At 43.3% G+C, this 22,762-nt stretch overlaps 1 protein-coding gene across 1 annotated transcript; it reads left to right on the forward strand.

Moving 5' to 3' along the window:
* The first annotated feature begins 149 nt into the window (after positions 1-149).
* On the forward strand, positions 150-21,898 carry SVOPL (SVOP like). The gene is made up of 15 exons (XM_054281797.1): positions 150-228; positions 749-840; positions 1,836-1,934; positions 2,379-2,450; positions 2,555-2,679; positions 3,682-3,745; positions 4,087-4,212; positions 6,038-6,166; positions 8,085-8,158; positions 10,429-10,631; positions 11,847-11,958; positions 12,355-12,436; positions 13,907-13,996; positions 14,733-14,846; positions 21,866-21,898. Exons 1-15 carry the CDS (start codon positions 150-152, stop codon positions 21,896-21,898), a joined length of 1,494 nt encoding a protein of 497 aa, XP_054137772.1.
* The last annotated feature ends 864 nt before the right edge of the window (positions 21,899-22,762 follow it).

Here is a 22,762-nt window from a genome sequence, read left to right on the forward strand (position 1 = left end):
TGAAACTCATATTTGACTGTGTGTGAGAGTTTCCACTCCAGTGTGAGAAGCTGCCTTGCTGCTTTCTTGTTCAGGTGACTCTTGTGAGATTTCACAGGTAAATCCTAGCTTTGCCTGCAGTAACAGCAGATCCCAGCAGGAGCTGAGAGATGGCCACTGCACCAAAAGAGGCAGAAAATGCTATTGGCTTGGAGGAAATCCACACAGAGAGAAAAGAGCCACCAAAAGGTGGGTTTCTATTGACAGGACTGGAAATTTGGGTCCTTGTTTAGCTGGGGTAGAGGGAGGGTCCTCAGTTGTGCCACTCCAGCCACTGAAAACCTCTGTACATGGAACCACAACATCATCATCCTAAATTCCCCTCACACCACACCTACCAGGCTGGTAGCTGCTGCCTATGGCAGTGGGAAGAGCTGAATGGCTTGGCTTTTCTCAGGCCTCTGCTTTGTGTAAGCACTTCATTATATTGGTAATTTGAGGATTCATTTAATTGGAATAATTTTTGAAATGTTACTCTGTTTCAAAAGCATTTTAAATAGTACAAGGTTGTCCTTCCTCCGTTTGCGCCGGCTGCTGTTTCAGCCCTGCCACCAGGACATCCAGGGGCTCGTCAGTGGACATAAAGCTGGTAGATGTTTCCAGGCTTTTTCTGGTGCAGTCCTGCAGGAGCATGAGACATTTTTTATGAAGAGGAGGTACAATTTGACTGCTGATGGGTTCTGTGTCTTAATTTTCTTTTCATGTTTAGGACAAAAGATGTTTACAGTGGAAGAAGCTGTGGAAACCATTGGGTTTGGGAGGTTCCATATCATGCTTTTCCTCATCATGGGCAGCACTGGGGTAGGTATCTGCAGCCATCTATGCTGGCCTGAAAAAAGCTTTCTTCTCATTTTTCTCATTGCTGTGCAACAACAACCATAGGCACATACTGCTGCCAGCCCATTTTTTCCATACATACCTTCTCAAGCAGGATTTCTGCTATTTTCATCCTTAGTGAAAATAGATTTTGGTCCCATTGATATCAGACCCATTTCAGGGCAAAGCTGAGTGGGCTGGCCCAGAGCATCATGGTTTGGTCCCTGTTGTGGAGCACTGTCAGGACACATCTTCAGTTAGGGCCTGAAGGTTAGGTTCAGCTTCACAGTTGCACTTTTCCTGTCATCCCCATGGCACCCAAATCCTGTGCAATCTGGCTCAGAATGCCAGGCATCTTCTCACCCCTGGCTACCTGAAAAAATTCATAACTTTCAGGGTCTTGGGTTAATTGTGTATCTGTTTTGGGAACTTGGGCAAAAGCTGGAGGCCAGGCTGGGCTAAAGATGTAATGAGGGTCTATCCATGAAGATTGCTCCAGCTGAGGTTAAAAAGTCTGAAGCTGTGTGTAACAGCTCATTCCTAACAGAAGCCAGCACTGGGGCACACAGTCAATGGAGCAATGATGTTTTTAACCAAAAGCAGTTTTAAGAGTTCATGTTAGATGCCTGAATCCACAGCTAGGTACCCAAGCAAGCAGCTTGGTTTCCAGAGATAGTTGAAGATCTTCTAATAACCCAGCAGGATAAGAGTCTTCTCTGCCAAGGATGACTCTTTCCAAACTTCCCAGATACACAGTGTACCTGTACCTGCTTTCTTGGTGTACCTTTCTCTCCTCCCTGTCACCCAGATCTCCTAGGTCAGGCACAGGTCTCAGACCACTGTGGAGGTACCATGGCTTCACAGGACTGTTCTGACGTGGTGGAACTGCCATGGCTACAGGCCCTGTAGGACTGAGAGACTTTTCCCTGTGGGCTTCTTGTGGTTTCCCTTCTTGCTAACGCACACACTTGTTCCCAAAGGTGGTTGAAGCCATGGAGATCATGCTCATAGCTGTTGTGTCCCCTCTCATCCGATGCGAGTGGCATCTCCAAGACTGGCAGGTGGCTTTAGTGACAACAGTGAGTGACTCATGTTCCCCTAAACAGGTCATCCACCATGTGGTCATAGTCATGGGTACCACCATGGGTTTTGGAAAGCACATTTCCCAGCAAACCAAACAAATTCCTAGGGCCTCTTTACAGTGACAAGAACAGCGCCACAACTGCAGACATCAGAAATGAAGCTGATGAGAGCAGATGTCCATGCCCAGAGCAAGTAATGCCAAAGCAAATCCTCACTTCCACATTCTTATTTTGAGAACCCTGCCACCCACCCCCAGCTTTGTGGGTTGCAGCAGTGAGTGCCTACACAAAGGAAGCCACCCCCTGAAAGCCTCTGGGTTCTGGGCACCACAGTTCATTCTGCTGCCCTGAGAACGCACAGCTCAGCTGCAGCTCAAAGAGCAGAGCTGCCCCATGTAGCTGGGAATGTGCCCTCCACAGCTGTGTTCCAATCCCCCGCAGATGGTGTTTTTTGGCTACATGGTGTTCAGCATAGTGCTCGGGCTCCTGGCTGACTGCTACGGCCGCTGGAAGGTGAGTGACTGCTGGGGGCTGTGCATCCTTTTCCTGCGCTCCACAGGAGCCATGCACCTGGCTGAGCCTGTGCCTCAATGACCCCAATTCCTGCCCTTTTGCAGATCCTGCTGCTCTCCTTCCTCTGGGCAGCCTATTTCTCCCTGCTGACCTCGTTTGCCCCATCCTACGCCTGGTTTGTGTTCCTGCGGGCCATGGTGGGAGGCGGCGTGTCGGGCCACGCGCAAGGGTAAGGCTGTAATGGAGGGGCTGCAAGGGGAAAGGGACCAAATTCCCACATCACCTTCAAACAAAAAGCCATTCTGTAATTTCACCAAATCCCAGTCAATTGACCTAATTTGCAGTTCCCAAGGGCTCCTGAGGCCTGGAGTAGAGGGGGCAGCTGGTTTACATTAAACTGGTGACAGAGGGATTATTAAGCACATATAAAAACAATTAGGCAGGTAACAGATGAGTTACCTGTCTAATTATTTTTATGAGTAAAATGAGTAAAGGCTGCTTCCTCCTTAAAAAAAAAAAAGTCACAACAATTCTGCTTAAGTAGAAAATTATTTTTAAATTATGTGAAATGTTCCCACTGAAATTAAGTTTTTGTCTTGTTGGAGCAGGAAGGACGATGTGAGGAAGAAAAATTCACAATATTAACAACCACTTCTCTAGGGGCCTGGAAAAATAGGGGTTTTTTGTTGTTGTTGACTCTCTTATGGAAACAAATGAAATATTTCGGCACCATCCTCTTCCCACCTCTCTCTCCCTGTCCAGCTAAGGAAACAAAATTCACACTGGGGAGCTTGAGAGATGCCTGTGCCACGAGCACCCTGCCCCAAGGGCATGCCAAGCATTTAAAAGTGGGATAGTTTTCCTCATTTCATGGGAAAAAAGCCTTTACTAAAATGTTCATTTCTATGAACACATGCCTGTGCTGACACCTCAGCCACCCCACAGGACCTTCCCATAGGTTTCCTGATGTATAGACTGCATTGTTTACCTGCTTGTATCCCACAGCCATGGGCTGGAAAGGATTCATGCCTTGTGTTTCCCTTGCATGTAATTTGGTGCTGGAGTGGGAGGAATATTGAACAGGGATTCCTTGTCTCTGGGTGCTCAAGGTGGAAGAGGGATGGTAAAAGGGGTAATATTCCTTCTATGAGTTGAGCTGAAATGTTACTTGATTTGTATGGAAATTCTCATTGCAACTGTATTTCTACCTTTTTTTCCCCTCTTTTGCTAGACTTATCATAAAAACGGAATTTTTGCCCACCAAATATCGGGGATACATGTTGCCCTTATCTCAGGTAAAAGTGAGCACATCACTGTTTTTTCTGTCTCCAAGTCCCAGGAGATTACTTAAAGCCACCCAGCAGTGGCTTTAAGTACAATTGTATCCACAGCAAAGTATTGGTTTTTAGCTGGAGCTAATTAAGACTCCCTTCACTGTCCTTCCCCAAATGTTTGTCTTTCCCTTTTTCCTCCCACCCAAGCCCAGCTTCTCAGACAGCCACAGGATGGCTCAGTTGAACCTCAGCATTCCCTAACACATTCCCCCATCTGTCCACAGAACTGGACTGGAAGGGAAGAAAATAAACGAATCATTGCCCTGTGTTCATGTTCTAACCCCTTGCTTTCCCTTGAAAAGGTGTTTTGGTTGGCAGGATCCTTGTTGATCATTGGCCTGGCATCAGTGGTGAACCCAACCATCGGCTGGCGGTGGTTGATCAGAATTGCCTCCATCCCTGGCATCCTTCTCATCCTGGTGTTCAAGGTAGGAAGATCTCCACTCTCCACCCCCTGCTGTACTGCCAGTGCCCTGATGTCTGCCCAGGCACCATTGCCCTCCACTCCCTTCATTCTAGGGCTCTTGTGTTCTACTTTCTCCTCTTCAGTCCTCTCACACAGCAGCTTGATAAGGTCCTGAGGTCCTGGCGGGGCTGCAGACAAGCTTTTGGGAGATGCCACCTTGCTGGTGATGGCCTGGCTTTACTGGTCTGCTGTAGCCCTCCAGCAGCCCAGGTTCCAGTGTCCAGGCTGCCAGCAGGACCCAGGGATTGTGGTGATGGGCCAAGAGGAAGATAGGCTAGCTAGCATATGAAAAACATGACAAATAATACCTTCAGTCTAATGCTGGGCACAGCACACTCTTTTCAGCCTTAACATTTTCTAGGGCTGAGGAAAGTGACCTCAGTGAAGGGTTCACAGAGTGCCAGGGTAAACTACAGTTTCCCCAGGTTTCCTTCTGCTTCAGGAAAACCAGTCTTGGAGAATCTGGTTTGTGGAGGATGGTGTGGAAAATCCCTGTTTGCAGTGCTCATGGGCACTGCAGTGCTGAGCCTTGGCTGCTGGGGGCTATAGAGATGGAAAAGCTCTTCCTGCAGCTGGGTGAATACACATTTCCATCTGGGGTGCTACCTGGGCAGGCAGATGTAAGGTTGCTGTGAGTGTACAGATGTATAACCTGGATATTTAGTTTCCCTGATTATTTTTGCCAGAAAACTTGGATAGCTGAAGTGTGTCATCCAGGGGAAAAGAAAAGACAGAGTTAGTATACATACCTTTAAAAAAGGGGGCCTTTAATTTACATTTGAGTGAAATAGATGTAATTGTTTATAATTTAATAGAGCCATTTAATTGAAAACTATTTCATTTTGGAAAGAGCACCAAATGCTAGTAATGAGTTACATTTCAACCACTTCTTCCTTTTTATTAAAATGGCCTTGTGCCTTCCAAGACTTTTGCTTCAGCAAGTAATATGTGCTTTGTCTGATTTTAGAATGTCAATTAATTCAGGATTGTTTTTGTTAAACGTGTGTCTTTGGCTTTCACCTTTCACAAGCACTTGACTCAGATCAGGTGGCAGACTCCTGGGAGACAGACCACCAAATGGGATTGTTGGGCAGGGTGAGCCACTCAGCATGGGGAACAGGGGGCTGGGGCACACAGAGTACCCCAGTGACCACCTTGACCATGACCAGAGTGACCTGTGACTACTCTGAGAATAACCACCTGTTCTTCATTATCACCTTGTCCACCTTGACCCTGCAACCTTGAGAGTGACCACCTGAATCTTGTGACCACCTTGTCCACCTTGAGAGTGACCATCTTGACCCTATGACCACCCGAACCTTGAGGCCACCTGGACCCAGTGACCACCTGGACCTTAGGGCCACTTTGACCATGACCACCTTGAGAGTGACCACCTGACCTTGGGACCACCTTGACCACCTTGAGAGTGACCACCCCGAGAGTGACCACCTGGACCTTGTGACCACCTTGACCATGACCCCAAAACCCCAAACCCAAAATACCAAAACTCCCAAATCCCAAAACCAGAGTCCCCAAAACCCTATCCCCAAACCACCAAGCCTCAAAATCCCCACACCCAAAAACTTCAAAATCCCCAAACCCCAAAAAACCTCAAATCCCAAACCCAAAACCCCAAAACCCCAAAACCCATGGCTGGGCAGGGAAGGACAGACAGTATGCTCCAGCTCATGAGGTGCCCTGTGCCAACCTGAGCAGGTTCCTGGGCATGCTGTGAAGCTGTGAGTAGGACAGGAGAGGTGCAGAAAGGCTCCCTGCTCTGCTTGCAGTTCATCCCGGAGTCGGCTCGGTACAACGTGTCCACGGGGAACGCGGGGGCTGCGCTGGCCACGCTGCAGAGGATAGCCAGGATCAACGGGGCAGCCGTGCCAGAGGGACACCTGAGGGAGCCTGCCCAGGTGAGTCCAGGGATCCAGCCCATCCGTCCCAGGAGGGCTGCCAGCATCTGGGCTTCAGGGAGGGAACGGGACTGCCAACCACATCTTGCTCTGCCTCTCTCATCCTCCTTGCCTGATTTTTTTCCAAACAACTGCTGAAGGTAGTGATGAAGATGTCAGTTTTCTTTTGGAGAAATGTGACAATGTTCACAGGGGTCTCAGGTTGAGGGAAGAGACTAGGATCTGTCTCTATGTTTCAGAAGGCTTGATTTATTAATTTATAATATATATTGCATTAAAACTATACTAAAAGAATAGAAGAAAAGGTTTCATCAGAAGGCTAGCTAAGCTAAGAATAGAATAGCAAAGAATGATAAAAAAAGCTTCTGTCTCAGAGAGTCTAAGCTAACTGACTGTGATTGGCCATTAATTAGAAACAACTCTATGAGACCAATCACAGATACACCTGTTGCATTCCACAGCAGCAGATAATCATTGTTTACATTTTCTTCCTGAGGCCTCTCAGCCAGCTTCTTAGGAAGAAAAATCCTAAGGAAAGGATTTTTCATGAAAAGATGTCTGTGACGGAGAAACAGTAACCTTGGCCTTCATAACTGAATGGAATTTTTTGCTCTTTTTTTCTTTGCTGTGAAAAATTTTGGGCTAAGAAAATATTTGCTTTCTTTCCCTACTGGCAAAGCATGCTGTTCCTTATTTCCCGCCCATCCTGCAGGGGTGTTCCCTCTGCCATGGGATCTGGGAACTGTCCCTTGGGGTCTCTCCCAGTGCTGTGACTGGGCAGGCTGCACAGATCCCTGCCATGAAGTCAACCCAGCACTCCCAGAGGCTTCTCCAAGCCCCTGGCCTGGCTTGTCCACTGTGTCCCAGGACCACAGATCCTGAGTGTGGAGCCACAGACCAGCAGGAGAGGGTCAAAGGAGGGGAGACCTTTTCACTGATAGCACCACCTGTACCTGTAAGCAGCTGAGCAGCTCAGGAGTGGATTGCTGCTGGACTGAAATGCCCAAAAACAGTCCAGGGGAAGTCTCCCCCCAGACTTCTCCCCCTCTCATCCAGTCTGGGCCCTGCTGAGTGGTTGGTGGGAGGACTTAGGTGGCTCCTTTGACCCCCAAGACAGGAAAATAAGACAAATCCATTGTTCAGGGCCTCAAAATTATTCAGCTCTTTTAAATCCCTTTCCTGGATCTTTTTTCCTACATATTCAATCCCACAGGCACCGAGTATTGTCCTTAGCAATTCATGCAAGATACTGCTATTGTATTGGAATTAGTTAGGATTAAAGCTTGCCTGTAATTTAATTGAATTTATGTAATGGACCCACACTGGATGTGGGAAGGGCTGTTGTTAGTTTTGCCCTCTCTCAGGCTTAACCAATAATTAGGAAAATAAAAATAAGGTCAACCCACACCATCCCTGTGAACTTGTCTCCCCTCGGTGGTGGGACCCTGGAGGGCAGCAGGCCAGGCAGGGCCCCCAGTGCCTGCCAGTCTCTGCTCACTGGCACTTCAGGTCCCCAGAAAGATGTATGTGCCCAAAAGCTTGCTTCACAGGCAGAGCAGTGAGAGCTGACAGAAGCCCCAGCAATGCTGGCCCCCCAACAGCAACCAGGGCCCCTCTGGCACCATCACGGTCACAATGGGACCAGACTGCTCAGATCTGGGGGTCCTTGGGGGCCAGGAGAGCTCAGGATGTTCTCTTCTCCCCTCCTCCATCCTTTGCAGTGCAGCTTCCTGTGGGTTTGTTTTGGGAAGCAAGGCTTTGCTCCCTGGAGGTTTGCTGGGTGCTGTGTTGCGCCATGTGTGACTCTGTCTGTGCCACAAGCAGCCTGCGGACAGGGGGAGCACAGGAGGGCCTGGCATGCCAACTGCTCTCACAGATGCCTTTATAGAAACTTCTATTTCTATTGTATGATTTTCAGGAAAGAAGGGGAAGATTCAAGGACCTCATCCACCCCAAATACCTCAGAACCACTTTGCAGATATGGATCATATGGTAAATATTTTTTGTCTCTTGCTTATCAGCTCATTTTCTTGGTTGACAGTGTGCAGGGAGCAGGATTCTCCCATTGACTGTGCCTTTAACAGGACACCACTCTGCCTCTGATGGTGGCAGGGTGAAGGGACATGGATCACCACAGGTTTGTCCTGTTTTAGAGCACACCTCAGACACCCTGACTTGTTGCTGTTAACTGAGGCAGAAAAGGGCTGGACTTCCTGGATGGTGCTATGAGTCCTTCCTCAGGACAGAGCAGCTCCTGGGAGCCATGGGGCAGAGCCCACACCTGACTGCAGTGGGACCAGCTGTGTGCCTGCAGCCCTCCTTACCTGCTTGAGGAAAACTTATTCTCCCCAGGGATGGCCAAAGGACTGCTGAGAGAGGGCTCTGACAGAAACACATTCACCATTACTAGTGCTGCTCCCTGGGGGGAAATTAAGGCTGAGGAGACAGGTTTCATATGCAGTGTTCCCAGGAGCTATATGCAAGGGTAATACATGTTTCATTGGCTTTGCTCTCTGGGATGGAAATGTATAAATAATAGGTCTGTGGGAACCCATCAACCCAAAATGTTGTGAAGCCAGGCCTTGAATTTTTTATGTTTCTTTTCCCCTTGACTTCTATGAATGTTATGAAATATCTTTTTGGTTTTTTATCTTTCTTTGTCTCCTAGTTGTCCCAGGAGCTCCTGGTTCATTCTCAGGTCTGCATTTCCATCCCCCCAGCATTCCCTGCCTTCCCAGGTGGCCCAAATTCTGCTGCTCATTTCTGAAACTGCCAGGGGGGATAAAAAAGTGAAAATTACTTTTCAGCCTGCTTATGATCAGGTGTATTCTGAATTACTTGATAATGACAAAGCAAGGCTGCCCTCACCTGGGTCCCCCAGGGGGTCACAAGTCCTGTCAGCAAACCTGCTCTAGCATGGGCTGCTCTCTCCACGGACCCACAGGTCCTGTCAGGAGCCTGCTCCAGCATGGGCTTCCCATGGAGTCACAGCCTCCTTCAGGCACCCACCTGTTTTGGCATGAGAACCTCCAAAGGCTGCAGGTGGATCTCTGCTCCACTGTGGACTTCCATGGGCTTCAGGGCACAGCTGCCTCACCATGGGAAGCATGGGAATCTCTGTTCTGGCACCTGGAGCACCTCCTGCCTTTCATTCTTTACTGACTTGGGTGTTTCTCACACCAGAGATGTTTCTCAAACATGTTCTCACTTCTTTCTCTGGCTGCTGTTGCTCTTTTCCAGTTCTAACAAATGTTATCTCCGAGGCACTACTGGTATTGCTGATGGGCTCAGCCTTGGTCAGCAGCTGGAGTCGGCTGGCATCAGCTCTGTTGGGCATGGAGGAAGCTTCCAGAAGCTTCCCATAGAAGCCACTCCTGTAGTCCCAACCCACTCCCAAAACCTGGCCATGCAAACCCAATACAAAGCTGAACTATGAGCTGAGGTGAGGTTTACTGAGAAAGAGCAGTGCATGGACATAGGAAGGAGGGGAGTGCCATGCCAAGGGTGACCAGTGGCCTGCTGGATGCCAGAGCCACCTCTCTGCTCAGGCTAAGGGGCTCCATCATGCAGCAGCAGAGTGTGGTCACCAATTGTTGCAGTGTTGTTGTGAGGGTCCCCAGGACAAGGTGAGAGATGAGAATTGACTCCAAGTTCTCAGAAGGCTGATTAGTATATTATATTATATTATATTATATTATATTATATTAATTATGGTATATTATGGTATATTATATTATGGTATATTATATTATGGTATATTATGGTGTATTATGGTCTGTTATATATTATGTTATGGTATATTGTAGTATATGATATTATATGTTATGATAGTATAGTATATGATAGTATAGTATATTATAGTATAGTATAGTATATTATAGTATATTATAGTATATGAAAATTATATACTAAAACTATACTAAAGAAAGAGAAAGGAGACATCAGATGGCTAGACAAGAATGAATAATGAAAACTTGTGAGACTCAGAGTCTGACACAATTGGCTGTGATTGGTCATTAAGTTAAAACAATTCACACAGAACCAATCCAAGATGCACCTGTTGGTAAGCAACCTCCTAAACCACATTCCAAGCAATCAGATAATCATTGTTTACATTTCTTTTCTGAGGCTTCTCAGCTTCTCAGAAGAAAAATCCTGGTGAAGGGATTTTTCACAAAATATGACAGTGACAGCAGAGATTCCAGGGCACCCCAAACCGTCCCCATCACAGCTGCACCTCACTGCAGCATTTCTCCCCACAGGCTTGGCATCGCTTTCGCTTATTACGGCGTCATCTTGGCCAGCGCTGAGCTGCTGGAGCGGGACCCCGTGTGTGGCTCTGCAGCCCTAGCACTGCAGGACTCCAGTGATGACTCTGAGGAGAGCCACAGCCCCTGCCACTGCCACTTCTTTGGGCCTGCTGCCTACCAGAGCATGATCATCAGCACAGCCGGAGAGATCGCACGTAACTGCTTCCCCCATCCCTGCCCTGCCATTCCCCTCTCGCAGTGCTCACTGCAAAGGTTTGAGCTGTGCCTGCACTTGGTGACAGGGAATGACATGAAATGGGCACTGCTGGCAGCTTCTGGGATATACGGACCACAAGCCTGTGGCCCCTGGCTCAGCAGGGCACTCAGTGGGGCACACCTCAGGCTGGGTTGTGGGCAGAGTGTCTTGGTTTGGAAAGACAGGAGTCTGCTAAGGAAGGCAGGAGCCTCTCCTGAAATGGAAAGTATAAACCCTCCCCACCTCTCCAAATTGCTATAAATTTCAAATTAAGGGGCTCTCAGGCAAAATATATGGGAGCAGGAAATAACAGTTCTTTAATAGAGAAGAAAAAAAAAAAAGGATAAAAGAAACAATGCAGTACACTAGAACAACACTGACAGAGTCAGAACGTAACCTGACACCCTGTGGGTCAGGGTGTTGGTAGCAGTCCAATTGGAAATGTGGCTGCAGTCCTCCTGGAGTGTCAGGTGTGGTTCTGTTGGAGCAGGGGATCCTGTAGAAAAGGATGTAGTCTTCCTCTGAAGATCCAGTGGAAGGGAGAGGCAGCTGTTCCTCTGGGAAATCCAGTGGAGAAGCCATGCTGGTGTTTCAGAACCTCTGGATTATATCTGGGTAGCAATGCTTGGCTCCTTCGTCTGGGCGGAGCATCTCCCAATGGGGTGTTATAGTTCTTATCAGCCATGCAGTGACATTCAATGGCCTGTTATCAGCAGATGTCCCCTCCCAGAGGGAGGTGTGATTGTGATCACTCAGAGAGAGAGAGATAAGGCAAACTGCCCACTTGAACAAAAGACAGCTGCCATACAGATGGTAATAGAATACATCTGGCCTTGCAAGCTGGAACAGCAGAGGGAGCAAAACCAGCCAGGCCTGTGCTGCTCACCCAGTCATGCCTTCCTTGCATGGCTCAGGACAGACATTGGTGTCCTGGCTCAGCACAGCCAATTTCAGAGCAGCACAGGCTTCACCATCTGAGGGGAAGGGTGGAACAAAAGAGACATGGGGCCAAATCACAAACTTTGGGTGCAGGAGGAGAATTATAGTGTTTGTGCATTTTACTGGATGTTTGGTAGGCACCAGGTATCTTTGAGTCATACTGTGTAAGGTCTGTCAAGGCAGACAATCATTGCAGTTTCATCAAATATTTAATGGTTTTCCTTTTTATTTCCAGTGAATCCTGTGAACATTCTCAGCATCAATCTCCTCGGAAGACGTCTAAGCCTGTGTATTACCATGGGATGTACAGCTCTATTCTTTCTTCTCCTTAATATCTGCACCTCAAGGTATTCTATGGGTGTTGTTTGAGGGTATGCAATGCTGAGGGCAGGAGCTCTGGTATTCTCAGATCACCAGTCTGTCAGGCCAGTAATTCTTGTAGGTCTAAGAAAAGCCTCTGATAGGCTCTCCTTTTCCTGGGAAAGCCTGTGGCAGCAGATTCTGTGGTGCAGTGGTGTGCAGAGGGGCTCACTTGTACTTGTACTGAGCCCACATGGCCTCCCCTAAGCATCCAACAAGCTGCTTTCTGGCACAGTCCAGAAAATTAAAAAATGTGTGAACAACATGCACTGGAAAGAAGTTATATTTTTCATTCCCTGTTTTTCTCCTTTTTCTTTCTTTCTGGCATCTCTGCTGATGCTGCTTGGTGACATTAACTCTGTCCCACATGGCTTTCTCTCCAGGGCGGGCATGGTTGGCTTTCTCTTCATGCTGCGTGCCTTGGTTTCAGCCAACTTCAACACCATCTACATTTACACAGCAGAGGTGGGTTCTCCTTGAGGTATGTTGAGCTGCTTGGAGGTTTCAAATACCGTTTGTGTATACCCAGGAATGCTGCTTGCTAGCTTGTGGACTAGTTAAGAGTCACCTTCCTAGATCTCTGGCATCTTGGCTGCAGTGTTTTCATATGCAAGATAAAAGAAGGAATCAGAAAACCAGCTTGGAGATGACAGGAGTAGATGGAAGAGGAGTGCCCTACTACGCCAGCTGTTACTCAGCTCTTAAAAAATATTATTTTTGAGGATGTTGGGTACCACTGTCTTCCAAAACCCACAATCTTTCCCCTATTTACCCCCACAGTGAGAAAACAGACTACCACTAAAAGGAACATTTTCCAGCACTTAAGGGGCTGTATGAGGTAGTATATGGGGTTCTATCTATGTTTCTTTTCACTTAATGGAAATTGCTATGTTCTGTCTGCAAAAGGTTTTAATCCTTTAAAGATCTTTTCTTTCACACAACTTTGGAGCCATGAGTTCTGTGAGTTAAGTTTAAATTGTTTGGTTTGGTGTTTTTTGTTCTTTTAAAAAAAAAAAAAAAAGTATGGTGTTAAATGGATTTCCTTGTTAATTGATTAAAGTGATCCAAAGCAAACAGAAGTAGCTCCCTTGCACTTTTAATAGTGCACTGTAATATTTAAACTTGCACCTGGCCTTAATACCACAATTTTAGCAGTTTTGAATAAGTTGCTGTTGATGTAAAGACCATTGCTGTACCAGCCAAACCATAAATCAATTCTAGTCACAATTTAATCAATGATAAAAATCTTTTGAGCCAAGTGCCTGGGCTATTCTTTAATAACTTACTCAATTTGCTTGGCCCAGTAAAGTATTAAAAAAGGCTTATATGAGTATACTTGCTAAAATCTGTGGATATTAAGAGGACTAGAAGTTCAATAAAATTCACATTTAAGTGTTTCATTGGCACAGGTGTTGGGGAAGTGTGAAAGATAACACAAGGCATATTTTTCTAAGCCTATTTCTTACTGGGATCTGTTGTTCTTTTTCTTTCTTCTAAACAAAGATGCTGTTGATAAAAATGAATAGGCAGACTTGAACTCTGCAGACAATATCTTTGCTTCCTGCTTCCAAGTTACAGGAGGGCCCAGTAATATAAACAAAATTTTTCCTTTACCATCCAATCTAACCTCTGTGATTTTGATCATAGGGCCAGGAAATGAAGTAGTGGTAGTGATGCTAAACAAATGCTAAACAAAGAGGAATCACAGCCAGCTTTGACTTGCCCTAAAACTTTACTTGGGGCAAAAAAATGAGATATTTGTAATGACTCAAATGAGGCCCAAGGGAGCTTTTATTTCTTTTCATATCTTATCCTATTAGCTGCCCTTGATAACACAATGGGTCTCTCTGATAAAAAGTTTTAAAAAGCTAAAGGAAAGTACAGATATTGCAGATTGCTGTTGCACTAATCCAGTTTATTTCTGGCCTGTTTTAGGTTTATCCCACCACAATGCGAGCGCTGGGGATGGGGACAAGTGGGGCATTGTGCCGTGTGGGAGCAATGGTGGCTCCTTTTATATCACAGGTAATAGCATGCTTGACAGTGTTGGTAGACATTGTGCTGAACATTACCATCAAATACAGAGATGTCCCTGAAATTCATCCAAAAAAAAAGGGAGGATGTAATCAATTCCCTCCCAACCCCATATACAGAGTGCTTGGGTGGTCCATGCCAGATGCAGCTTTGAGAAACTCTCATCACAGAGTTCAGCTCACTAGTATTTGATACTTTCTGAAAGCTCTTAAGGTTCACTAGATACTGTTTTTTCTATTGTGGAGTTGATAGTGGAACCCTGGAAAAAGTTAAAGATAGAATCTAAAATGTTAGGCTTTGTGCTTTCCCAGATCAACTGCACCTGCGTAAGCAGTATGATAAGTTATATAATTGTTTAGTAATTAAATGTAATTATTATATAACCATAAGAAGAATAGTGAGAAACTATGTTGGAAATTCAGAGAGGGGCTAAATTTATGTATACAATAGAACAATATAAGTTTAATAATTGACATGAAAGTTATGTAACGATAGAGTATAAAACATGATCATTTTGGATGTATGGTCGGAGTCAGATTTGGGTTGAATATACCCCGATTCCCAGAGCTCTTAATAAAAAGCACCGCATATAATCCCCCGTGATTATGTGGTTTTGAATGCTAACAGAGTCTCTCAGGCACTTGTGACCCTTTGTCCACTCTTAATTGCTATTTAGTGCCAATCCCCCACACCAACGAGCTGCTGTTTGATGGTCTTTGACCTGCAGGTTCTCATGAGTGCCTCTTTCTTGGGAGCCCTGTGTCTCTTCTCCTCTGTGTGCATCATCTGTGCCATCTCTGCAGTGACACTGCCCATCGAGACCAAGGGCAGGGCCCTGCAGGTGGGTACCACACCCCAGGAGCTCCTGTGGCTCCAAAAGCTGTTGGGGACTTGTGATGATGCAGCCAGAATCCAAGCCCAGCTCTCCTGAGGTTTCTCAAGCCTGACAGCCACTCACAGGAATGTGCGGAAGGAAAAGCAGCTTGAACCACTGCTATCCCATTTGCCCAAAGCTTGCTTCTTGTGAAAGAACAAGCCGGGCTCCCTGCCCCAGCCACCTCGTGTCAGTATGTGAGCTTTAGCTGGTGCAAGCCCCTCTTTACGTCTCTCTCCAATCCGGACTTGAAGGTGCAGCTTCTCAGGCACATGCTCTGCTCTACCTTTGCTGCAAGGAGAGAGGACAACACACGCACAGAGCACCTAAAGTACCAAAGTAATTTCTTAATCAAATTCAAGGCCCCTTCATCAGTCCATCAGCTAAACACTTGTAGTCAGTGTTCTCTATAAAGCAATTAGCCAAAACACTAAGCCCAAAGATTAACAGGGAAGGTTTAAATGTGTAAGTCACACCAGTTTAATCAGAGGAGGTGGTGAGCAGTCCTGTGATTCCAATAAATTCATCTACACCAAAATGGAGATTTTCATGGCATGCAGCAGCATGGCCACACCGCTCTGTGTCTATTCAATTTCAACATTCTATTCACTTCACTTCACTACACTACTATTCTATTCTATTCTATTCTATTCTATTCTATTCTATTCTATTCTATCCCAATCGATTTCATTTCAATTTCAACAGTCTATTCTATTCTATTCTATTCTATTCTATTCTATTCTATTCTATTCTATTCTATTCTATTCTATTCTATTCCATTCCATTCCATTCCATTCCATTCCATTCTATCCCAATATAATTCATTTCAATTTCAACAGTCTATTCTATTCTATTCTATTCTATTCTATTCTATTCTATTCTACCCCAATCGATTTCATTTCAATTTCATCATTCTATTCTATTCTATTCTATTCTATTCTATTCTATTCTATTCTATTCTATCCCAAAAGATTTCATTTCAATTTCAACAGTCTATTCTATTCTATTCTATTCTATTCTATTCTATTCTATTCTATTCTATCCCAAAAGATTTCATTTAAATTTCAACAGTCTATTCTATTCTATTCTATTCTATTCTATTCTATTCTATTCTATTCTATTCTATCCCAATCGATTTCATTTCAATTTCAACATTCTATTCTATTCTATTCTATTCTATTCTATTCTATTCTATTCTATTCTATTCTATCCCAATCGATTTCATTTCAATTTCAACATTCTATTCTATTCTATTCTATTCTATTCTATTCTATTCTATTCTATTCTATTCTATTCTATTCTATTCTATCCCAATCGATTTCATTTCAATTTCAACAGTCTATTCTATTCTATTCTATTCTATTCTATTCTATTCTATTCTATTCTATTCTATTCCATTCCATTCCATTCCATTCCATTCCATTCCATTCTATCCCAATATAATTCATTTCAATTTCAACAGTCTATTCTATTCTATTCTATTCTATTCTATTCTATTCTATTCTATTCTATTCTATTCTATTCTATCCCAATCGATTTCATTTCAATTTCAACAGTCTATTCTATTCTATTCTATTCTATTCTATTCTATTCTATTCTATTCTATTCTATTCTATTCCATTCCATTCCGTTCCATTCCATTCTATCCCAATATAATTCATTTCAATTTCAACAGTCTATTCTATTCTATTCTATTCTATTCTATTCTATTCTATTCTATTCTAGTCTATTCTACCCCAATCGATTTCATTTCAATTTCATCATTCTATTCTATTCTATTCTATTCTATTCTATTCTATTCTATTCTATTCTATTCTATTCTATTCTATCCCAAAAGATTTCATTTCAATTTCAACAGTCTATTCTATTCTATTCTATTCTATTCTATTCTATTCTATTCTATCCCAAAAGATTTCATTTCAATTTCAACAGTCTATTCTATTCTATTCTATTCTATTCTATTCTATTCTATTCTATTCTATTCTATTCTATTCTATTCTATCCCAATCGATTTCATTTCAATTTCAACATTCTATTCTATTCTATTCTATCCCAATCGATTTCATTTCAATTTCAACAGTCTATTCTATTCTATTCTATTCTATTCTATTCTATTCTATTCTATTCTATTCCATTCCATTCCATTCCATTCCATTCCATTCCATTCCATTCCATTCTATCCCAATATAATTCATTTCAATTTCAACAGTCTATTCTATTCTATTCTATTCTATTCTATTCTATTCTATTCTATTCTACCCCAATCGATTTCATTTCAATTTCATCATTCTATTCTATTCTATTCTATTCTATTCTATTCTATTCTATTCTATTCTATTCTATTCTATTCTATTCTATCCCAATCGATTTCATTTCAATTTCAACAGTCTATTCTATTCTATTCTATTCTATTCTATTCTATTCTATTCTATTCTATATCCCATTCGATTTCATTTCAATTTCAACATTCTATTCTATTCTATTCTATTCTATTCTATTCTATTCTATTCCAATCGATTTCATTTCAATTTCAACATTCTATTCTATTCTATTCTATTCTATTCTATTCTATTCTATTCTATTCTATTCTATTCTATTCTATCCCAATCGATTTCATTTCAATGTCAACATTCTATTCTATTCTATTCTATTCTATTCTATTCTATTCTATTCTATTCTATTCTATTCTATTCTATCCCAATAGATTTCATTTCAATTTCAACATTCTATTCTATTCTATTCTATTCTATTCTATTCTATTCTATTCTATTCTATTCTATTCTATTCTATTCTATTCTATTCTATTCTATTCTTCTTCTAAAGAATAGAGAAAGTATGCCGACAAAAGTCCCAAAAGATAATAATGAACCTCGTGCCTCTCTCACCAGTGTCCTGACTCAGCTGGCTGTCATTGGTCATTAAGTCAAAACAACTCACATGAAACCAATGAAACAATCAGATAAACAATCTCCAAACCACATTTCAAAGCAGCAAAACACAGGAGAAGCAATCAGATATAATTGTTTTCCTTTTGCTCTGAGGCTACTCAGCTTCCCAGGACAAGAAATCTTGGCGAACTGATTTTTCATAAAATATGATGGTTACAATAGGCTAAGAATAATCCGTATTCTTTAGCAGCCATATTCTTAATAATCCATATTCTTTAGAGCATGGCAGGTGTTTGATCAAACTAGTTTAGGAGGGCTTCCAAATCAGGATTCAAAACCCATCTCTTCAAACACAGGGATCACCTGTCAGAAGTGAGACCTTTTGGACTTATCCAAACATGTTATTTTCCATATCCATTCCTGTTGGGGTTTTATGCGCATTTTATTAATTTAATGTATTCTTTTTTCTTTCCCCCTTTTTAGCAAGTAAAATGAGAGCGAATGTTTGATGTTGGATTGGATAGGAAAGAAAAAACACCCCTGGAATCTGTCACTTCATGGGAGCTGCATTTGTTGTTCATTGCTTGTCCATAGCGTTTCCATTATAAAAAATGCAACTGAACAGTGTAAGAGCTATTATTTGTGTAAACAAATGATAAAGTTCTCAAGGACTTGTTTTTTCTTTTTATTCAATAAACAGATGTTTTCTACCCTTCCTGGGAAGTAAGATGAAGATTCTTTATTTCTAGTTCTATCAATAGTGACACTACATACATAATAAAAAAGAGGAAAATCATTGAGTGAATTGAGGTAACGGGGGAAAAAATACACAAAGCAGATGCAGTCTCTGCCATATCAGCTTGCAAGGATGTAGTACTTTCCTCAACTTTTTGTGCAAATACCATCTGTGTGGAAGCAGTAGAATTTGGATCTCAGTCCACACTGCAGTGATGATTTCTGATCATTGTTAGGGTGATATTTAAGACCACAAAATGAAAGGTGAGTCAGATTTTTTCAAGTGGATTATTTGAAGAGAGAGATTCTCAAGCAGTTTACAGCATACAGGTAAGTAACTGGATGCAGAGAACTTCACTCTTCTCAGCTTTTTCCACTGTGAGAACAACCTGAGAGTGACGTTGGATCTTTAGGACTTCAGGTTGTGGTGACAGCACCTCTTGATTTTTTTTAATTGTCTGCTACTGTATAATCACTGATTCTACAGTAATGTGCACTGATCACACTTCTGTTGCTAGATTGGTCTCCATCACCATTTTGTTCTGCTTCTTTACTTCTCTTTATTCTTTTCTATTTCCTGGTACCCTGGGATGGTATAGCAACTCTCTTCAAGTAGTTAAAGCTTTCTGTAAAAAAAAAAAAAATCAAACCAGACAGCAACAACAGCAATATTAAAAAAAAAAAAGAAAACAAACAAAAGACTCTGGGCAGCCTAAAAATCCACCACATGATCGGAAGTTAGTTATGTCAAAGGCCTGCTGCAAACACAACTGAGTATTTTTTGGGAGTGTCCTCTATCTTTCAGTGTGCAGTGCCACCCCATGACAAAGACAGGTAGGCAGGATCTCAGCAGGTGAGAGGCAAAACCAGGCCTTTTTCTCATAGCACATGTACACAGCAAAGAGGCACAGAGCATCTTCAATGCACAGAACTATAACAGGGCCTGATTCTGTTGTTCTGGCTGTCAATTTTGTCTTGCTGAAAATTGCTCCATATTTTAATAAACCACTTGCTGAAGGCTCTGCTTGATACAACAAAAAAAAATCTGCAAAATCAACTCTTGGAATTAGCATTTGGTAAATTATTTATGGATATTTTTTTTAAAATCAAAGTCTTTCATATCTAAAAATCTTTCAAAATCATGGAGTGGTCTTCATTATCTGTTTATCCCTTAAAAAAGAGGGGTCCTTCCATCCACAGCAGCTCCTGACCATGACTGAAAGGTCTGTGAGTGGAAGACAGGAATAGATGGACTCACAACTCACCTGGAAAATCTTGCTATCTTTTATTGTTTGTTTGAGTTTTTTTGGTATCATGATGTGACAGGGTTTGATACTGAGAATCATGAAGGGGCACCATTTGTGTTGACATAGTTTTTTCCACTCACAAACCAAAAAAGACTGCTAGTGTACATTCCTTAAGCTTTATTTGCAACATCAACCTCATTATACAGTTGAGACAATAAAAAAGTAACAAAGCTCACATACACCCAACAACAGCCAAATATTACTTTGTTACAGAGCATCTTTAAAACTTTTTAAGCAAAAACATTTTACTAAAGCTTACAGACAGTTGTTTTAAGCAATTACTAAAAATACACATAGACTTACTTCACACAATATTTACTAATCTTCTTTCTATTAACAATACACCATTATTAAACTTAAAACTTTCTACTATCTTGCTAAATACATTTTTGTACAATCTTAAAATCTATCTTGACCAAGCCTAAAACTCAAACTAGTGTTTCATATCTTTTATTACTATACCATTATAACTTTTTCTACCTTCAAATTAAAAGACTAAAACTATTTATAAGTTTCTCTACTCTTTCTGTTTCTAAAACCTACATTTCCCAAGTTTCTAAAAACCTTTTTTCCTTTACTATTTCCCCCAACTCTGACTGACTTTGAAGCCCCAAATGCTACCTGTGACCTGACCACAGGACACTGTGGGAATGAGATCTATTTCCTGTGGAATCTGACCATTATTCGCATGCTGTTCCACCAGCTAACAGCAGGAGGCAGAAACCATGCCCGATTTCTCCAAAACCAAGCTGCCAGCAACCAGCACCCTGCACATCCTTACAGCCCCAAACGCCACCTCTGAGCTGATACCCAGACCCTGGGAAATGACTTATTTTTCCCAAGGAAAACAGCCTCCATTTGTGGCCACTTGCGCTGGGTGAGTGGGGTGCCAACCTACAAATTTGAAAACTTCACTGGATTTCTTCAGAACTAAAGCTGACAGAAACTAGGACCAAGGATTGCCTTACAGCCTCAAATTTCAACTCTGAGCCGATACCCAGACCCTGAGGAAATGACTTCTTTTTCCCATGGAACACAACTTCTGTTTGCGGCCATTCACACTGGATGATAGTGGGGTGCCAAATTAAAAATTTGCAAACTTCTCTAGATTTCTCCAAAACTAAAGCTGCCAGCAACCAGCACCCTTCAGGCCCTTACAGCCCCAAATGCCACCTCTGAGCTGATACCCAGACCCTGGGAAATGACTTATTTTTCCCAAGGAAAACTGCCTCCATTTGCGGCCACTTGCGCTGGATGACAGTGGGGTGCCAACCTACAAATTTGCAAACTTCACTGGATTTCTTCAGAACTAAAGCTGACAGAAACTAGGACTAAGGATTCCCTTACAGCCTCAAATTTCAGCTCTGAGCTGATACAGAGACCCTGGGGAAATGATTTCTTTTTCTCATGGAAAATGGCCTTCATTTCCGGCCACTCATCCTGGATGATAGTGGAGTGCCGACAAAATTTGCAAACATCGCAGGATTTCTCCCAAACTAATATTGCCTGCAACTAGGACTCTGGCTGCCCTTGGAGACCCAAACACCACCTGTGACCTGACCCCAGGCCACTGAGGGAACAAGATTTTTTTCCTATGGAAAATGACCATTTTTTGTCTCCTGACACAGCTGGCTGGTTGTGGGGTTCAGCCTCCTAAAATTGCCAGCATCGCACAAGCTCTCCAAGACAAAAGCTGCCTCCAACTGGCAGTCTGACTACTCTTGGAACCCAAAATGCCACCTCCTACTTAACCCCAGGTCACTGGGGGAAGAAGATTTTTTTCCCTATGAAAAATGACAACTCTTCATGTCCAGTTGCATCTTGGAACAGGGGGGTGCCACCTCCTGAAATCACTAATATTGCAGGATTTCTCCAAGACAAAAGCTGCTAGCAACTAGGAATCCAACTGCCTTTGGAGCCCCAAATGCCAACTCTGAGCTGACCCTGACACACTGAAGGAATGAAGTTTTTTTTCCCATAGAAAATATCCACCACTCACATCCAGTCACTCTGGCTGACAGTGAGCTGCCGCCTCCTAAATTTGCCTATTTTGCAGGATTTCTCTGGAGCCAAAGCTGCCAGCAACTAGGACTCTCACTGCCCTTGGAGCTTCAAAGACACCTCTCACCTGACCCCAAGACACTGGGGGGTATAAGGGTTTCTTTCCCATGAAAAGAGGCCACTGTTCCGGTCCAGTTCCATGTGGCCTTATTGCAGGTCTACTCAAAAACACGAATTGGCAGCTGCATGTGGATACTTGCAGGCAGGTTTAGGCCACTTTAGAAAGCTTCAATTCCTGTTTTTCCAAGGTCCCATCACAGATAATGAGCTTTTTAGAAATCTCTTCAATGGCGCATTAGAACCCGAGTAAGAAATTCAGATCTAACCTTTTTTTTCCTTTGGTCTCACAGCCCAAATTCCAACAGGATAGACATGTCCCTCCCCTTGGAAGGCAACCTCTGCCTTCCCCAGCTTTTGGTGACCTCTGTCTCCATCCTCCCACATATGCTTATCTCCCTCCTCAGCAGGGTTGGCTTCTTCATCCTGTGGAGCAAACACAGGGACAGTCACCAACCTGCTCATCCCAAACCTGGGCAGCACAGCAACTGGTGGAATCCTCTGGATGCCCCTATGCTGGGCACTGAAACAGGGGGTTGGAAATTTAACTCTGGGCAGAAACCAATTTTGGATTTACCTGGGGTCTGCTTGTTTGGTATGTTAACTTGTGTGCTCACAAAAAGGCCTGCAGAGAGAATAAAGGAGACTCGAATCAGAGACTACCCTGAAACAGTGAACAAAGCTCCTATTCCCACACCCTCTGCCCCCCCAAAGGCCTGCTGGGGCTGGACAGAGCAACGAAAACATCTAAGTTCCTACTAAAAATTTTCCCCTTGTGCCCATAAATGCAGAGAAATCATGGCTGCTCTATCCCTGGAAATGTCCAAGGCCAGGC

This window comes from Melozone crissalis, unplaced genomic scaffold (assembly GCF_028551555.1).
Source record: "Melozone crissalis strain CALT ecotype California unplaced genomic scaffold, PUWL_Pcris_2 ptg000033l_1, whole genome shotgun sequence".
In the NCBI taxonomy this organism is placed as follows: Eukaryota; Metazoa; Chordata; class Aves; order Passeriformes; family Passerellidae; genus Melozone; species Melozone crissalis.

Excerpts from the sequence above, each read along its gene's own strand:
- SVOPL (XM_054281797.1), top strand. The coding sequence starts at position 150 with ATGGCCACTGCACCAAAAGAGGCAGAAAATGCTATTGGCTTGGAGGAA. Across the intron at positions 10,632-11,846 it reads CACAGCCGGAGAGATCGCAC|TGAATCCTGTGAACATTCTC; the intron begins GTAACTGCTTCC and ends TTTTATTTCCAG. Across the intron at positions 13,997-14,732 it reads TGGCTCCTTTTATATCACAG|GTTCTCATGAGTGCCTCTTT; the intron begins GTAATAGCATGC and ends TTTGACCTGCAG.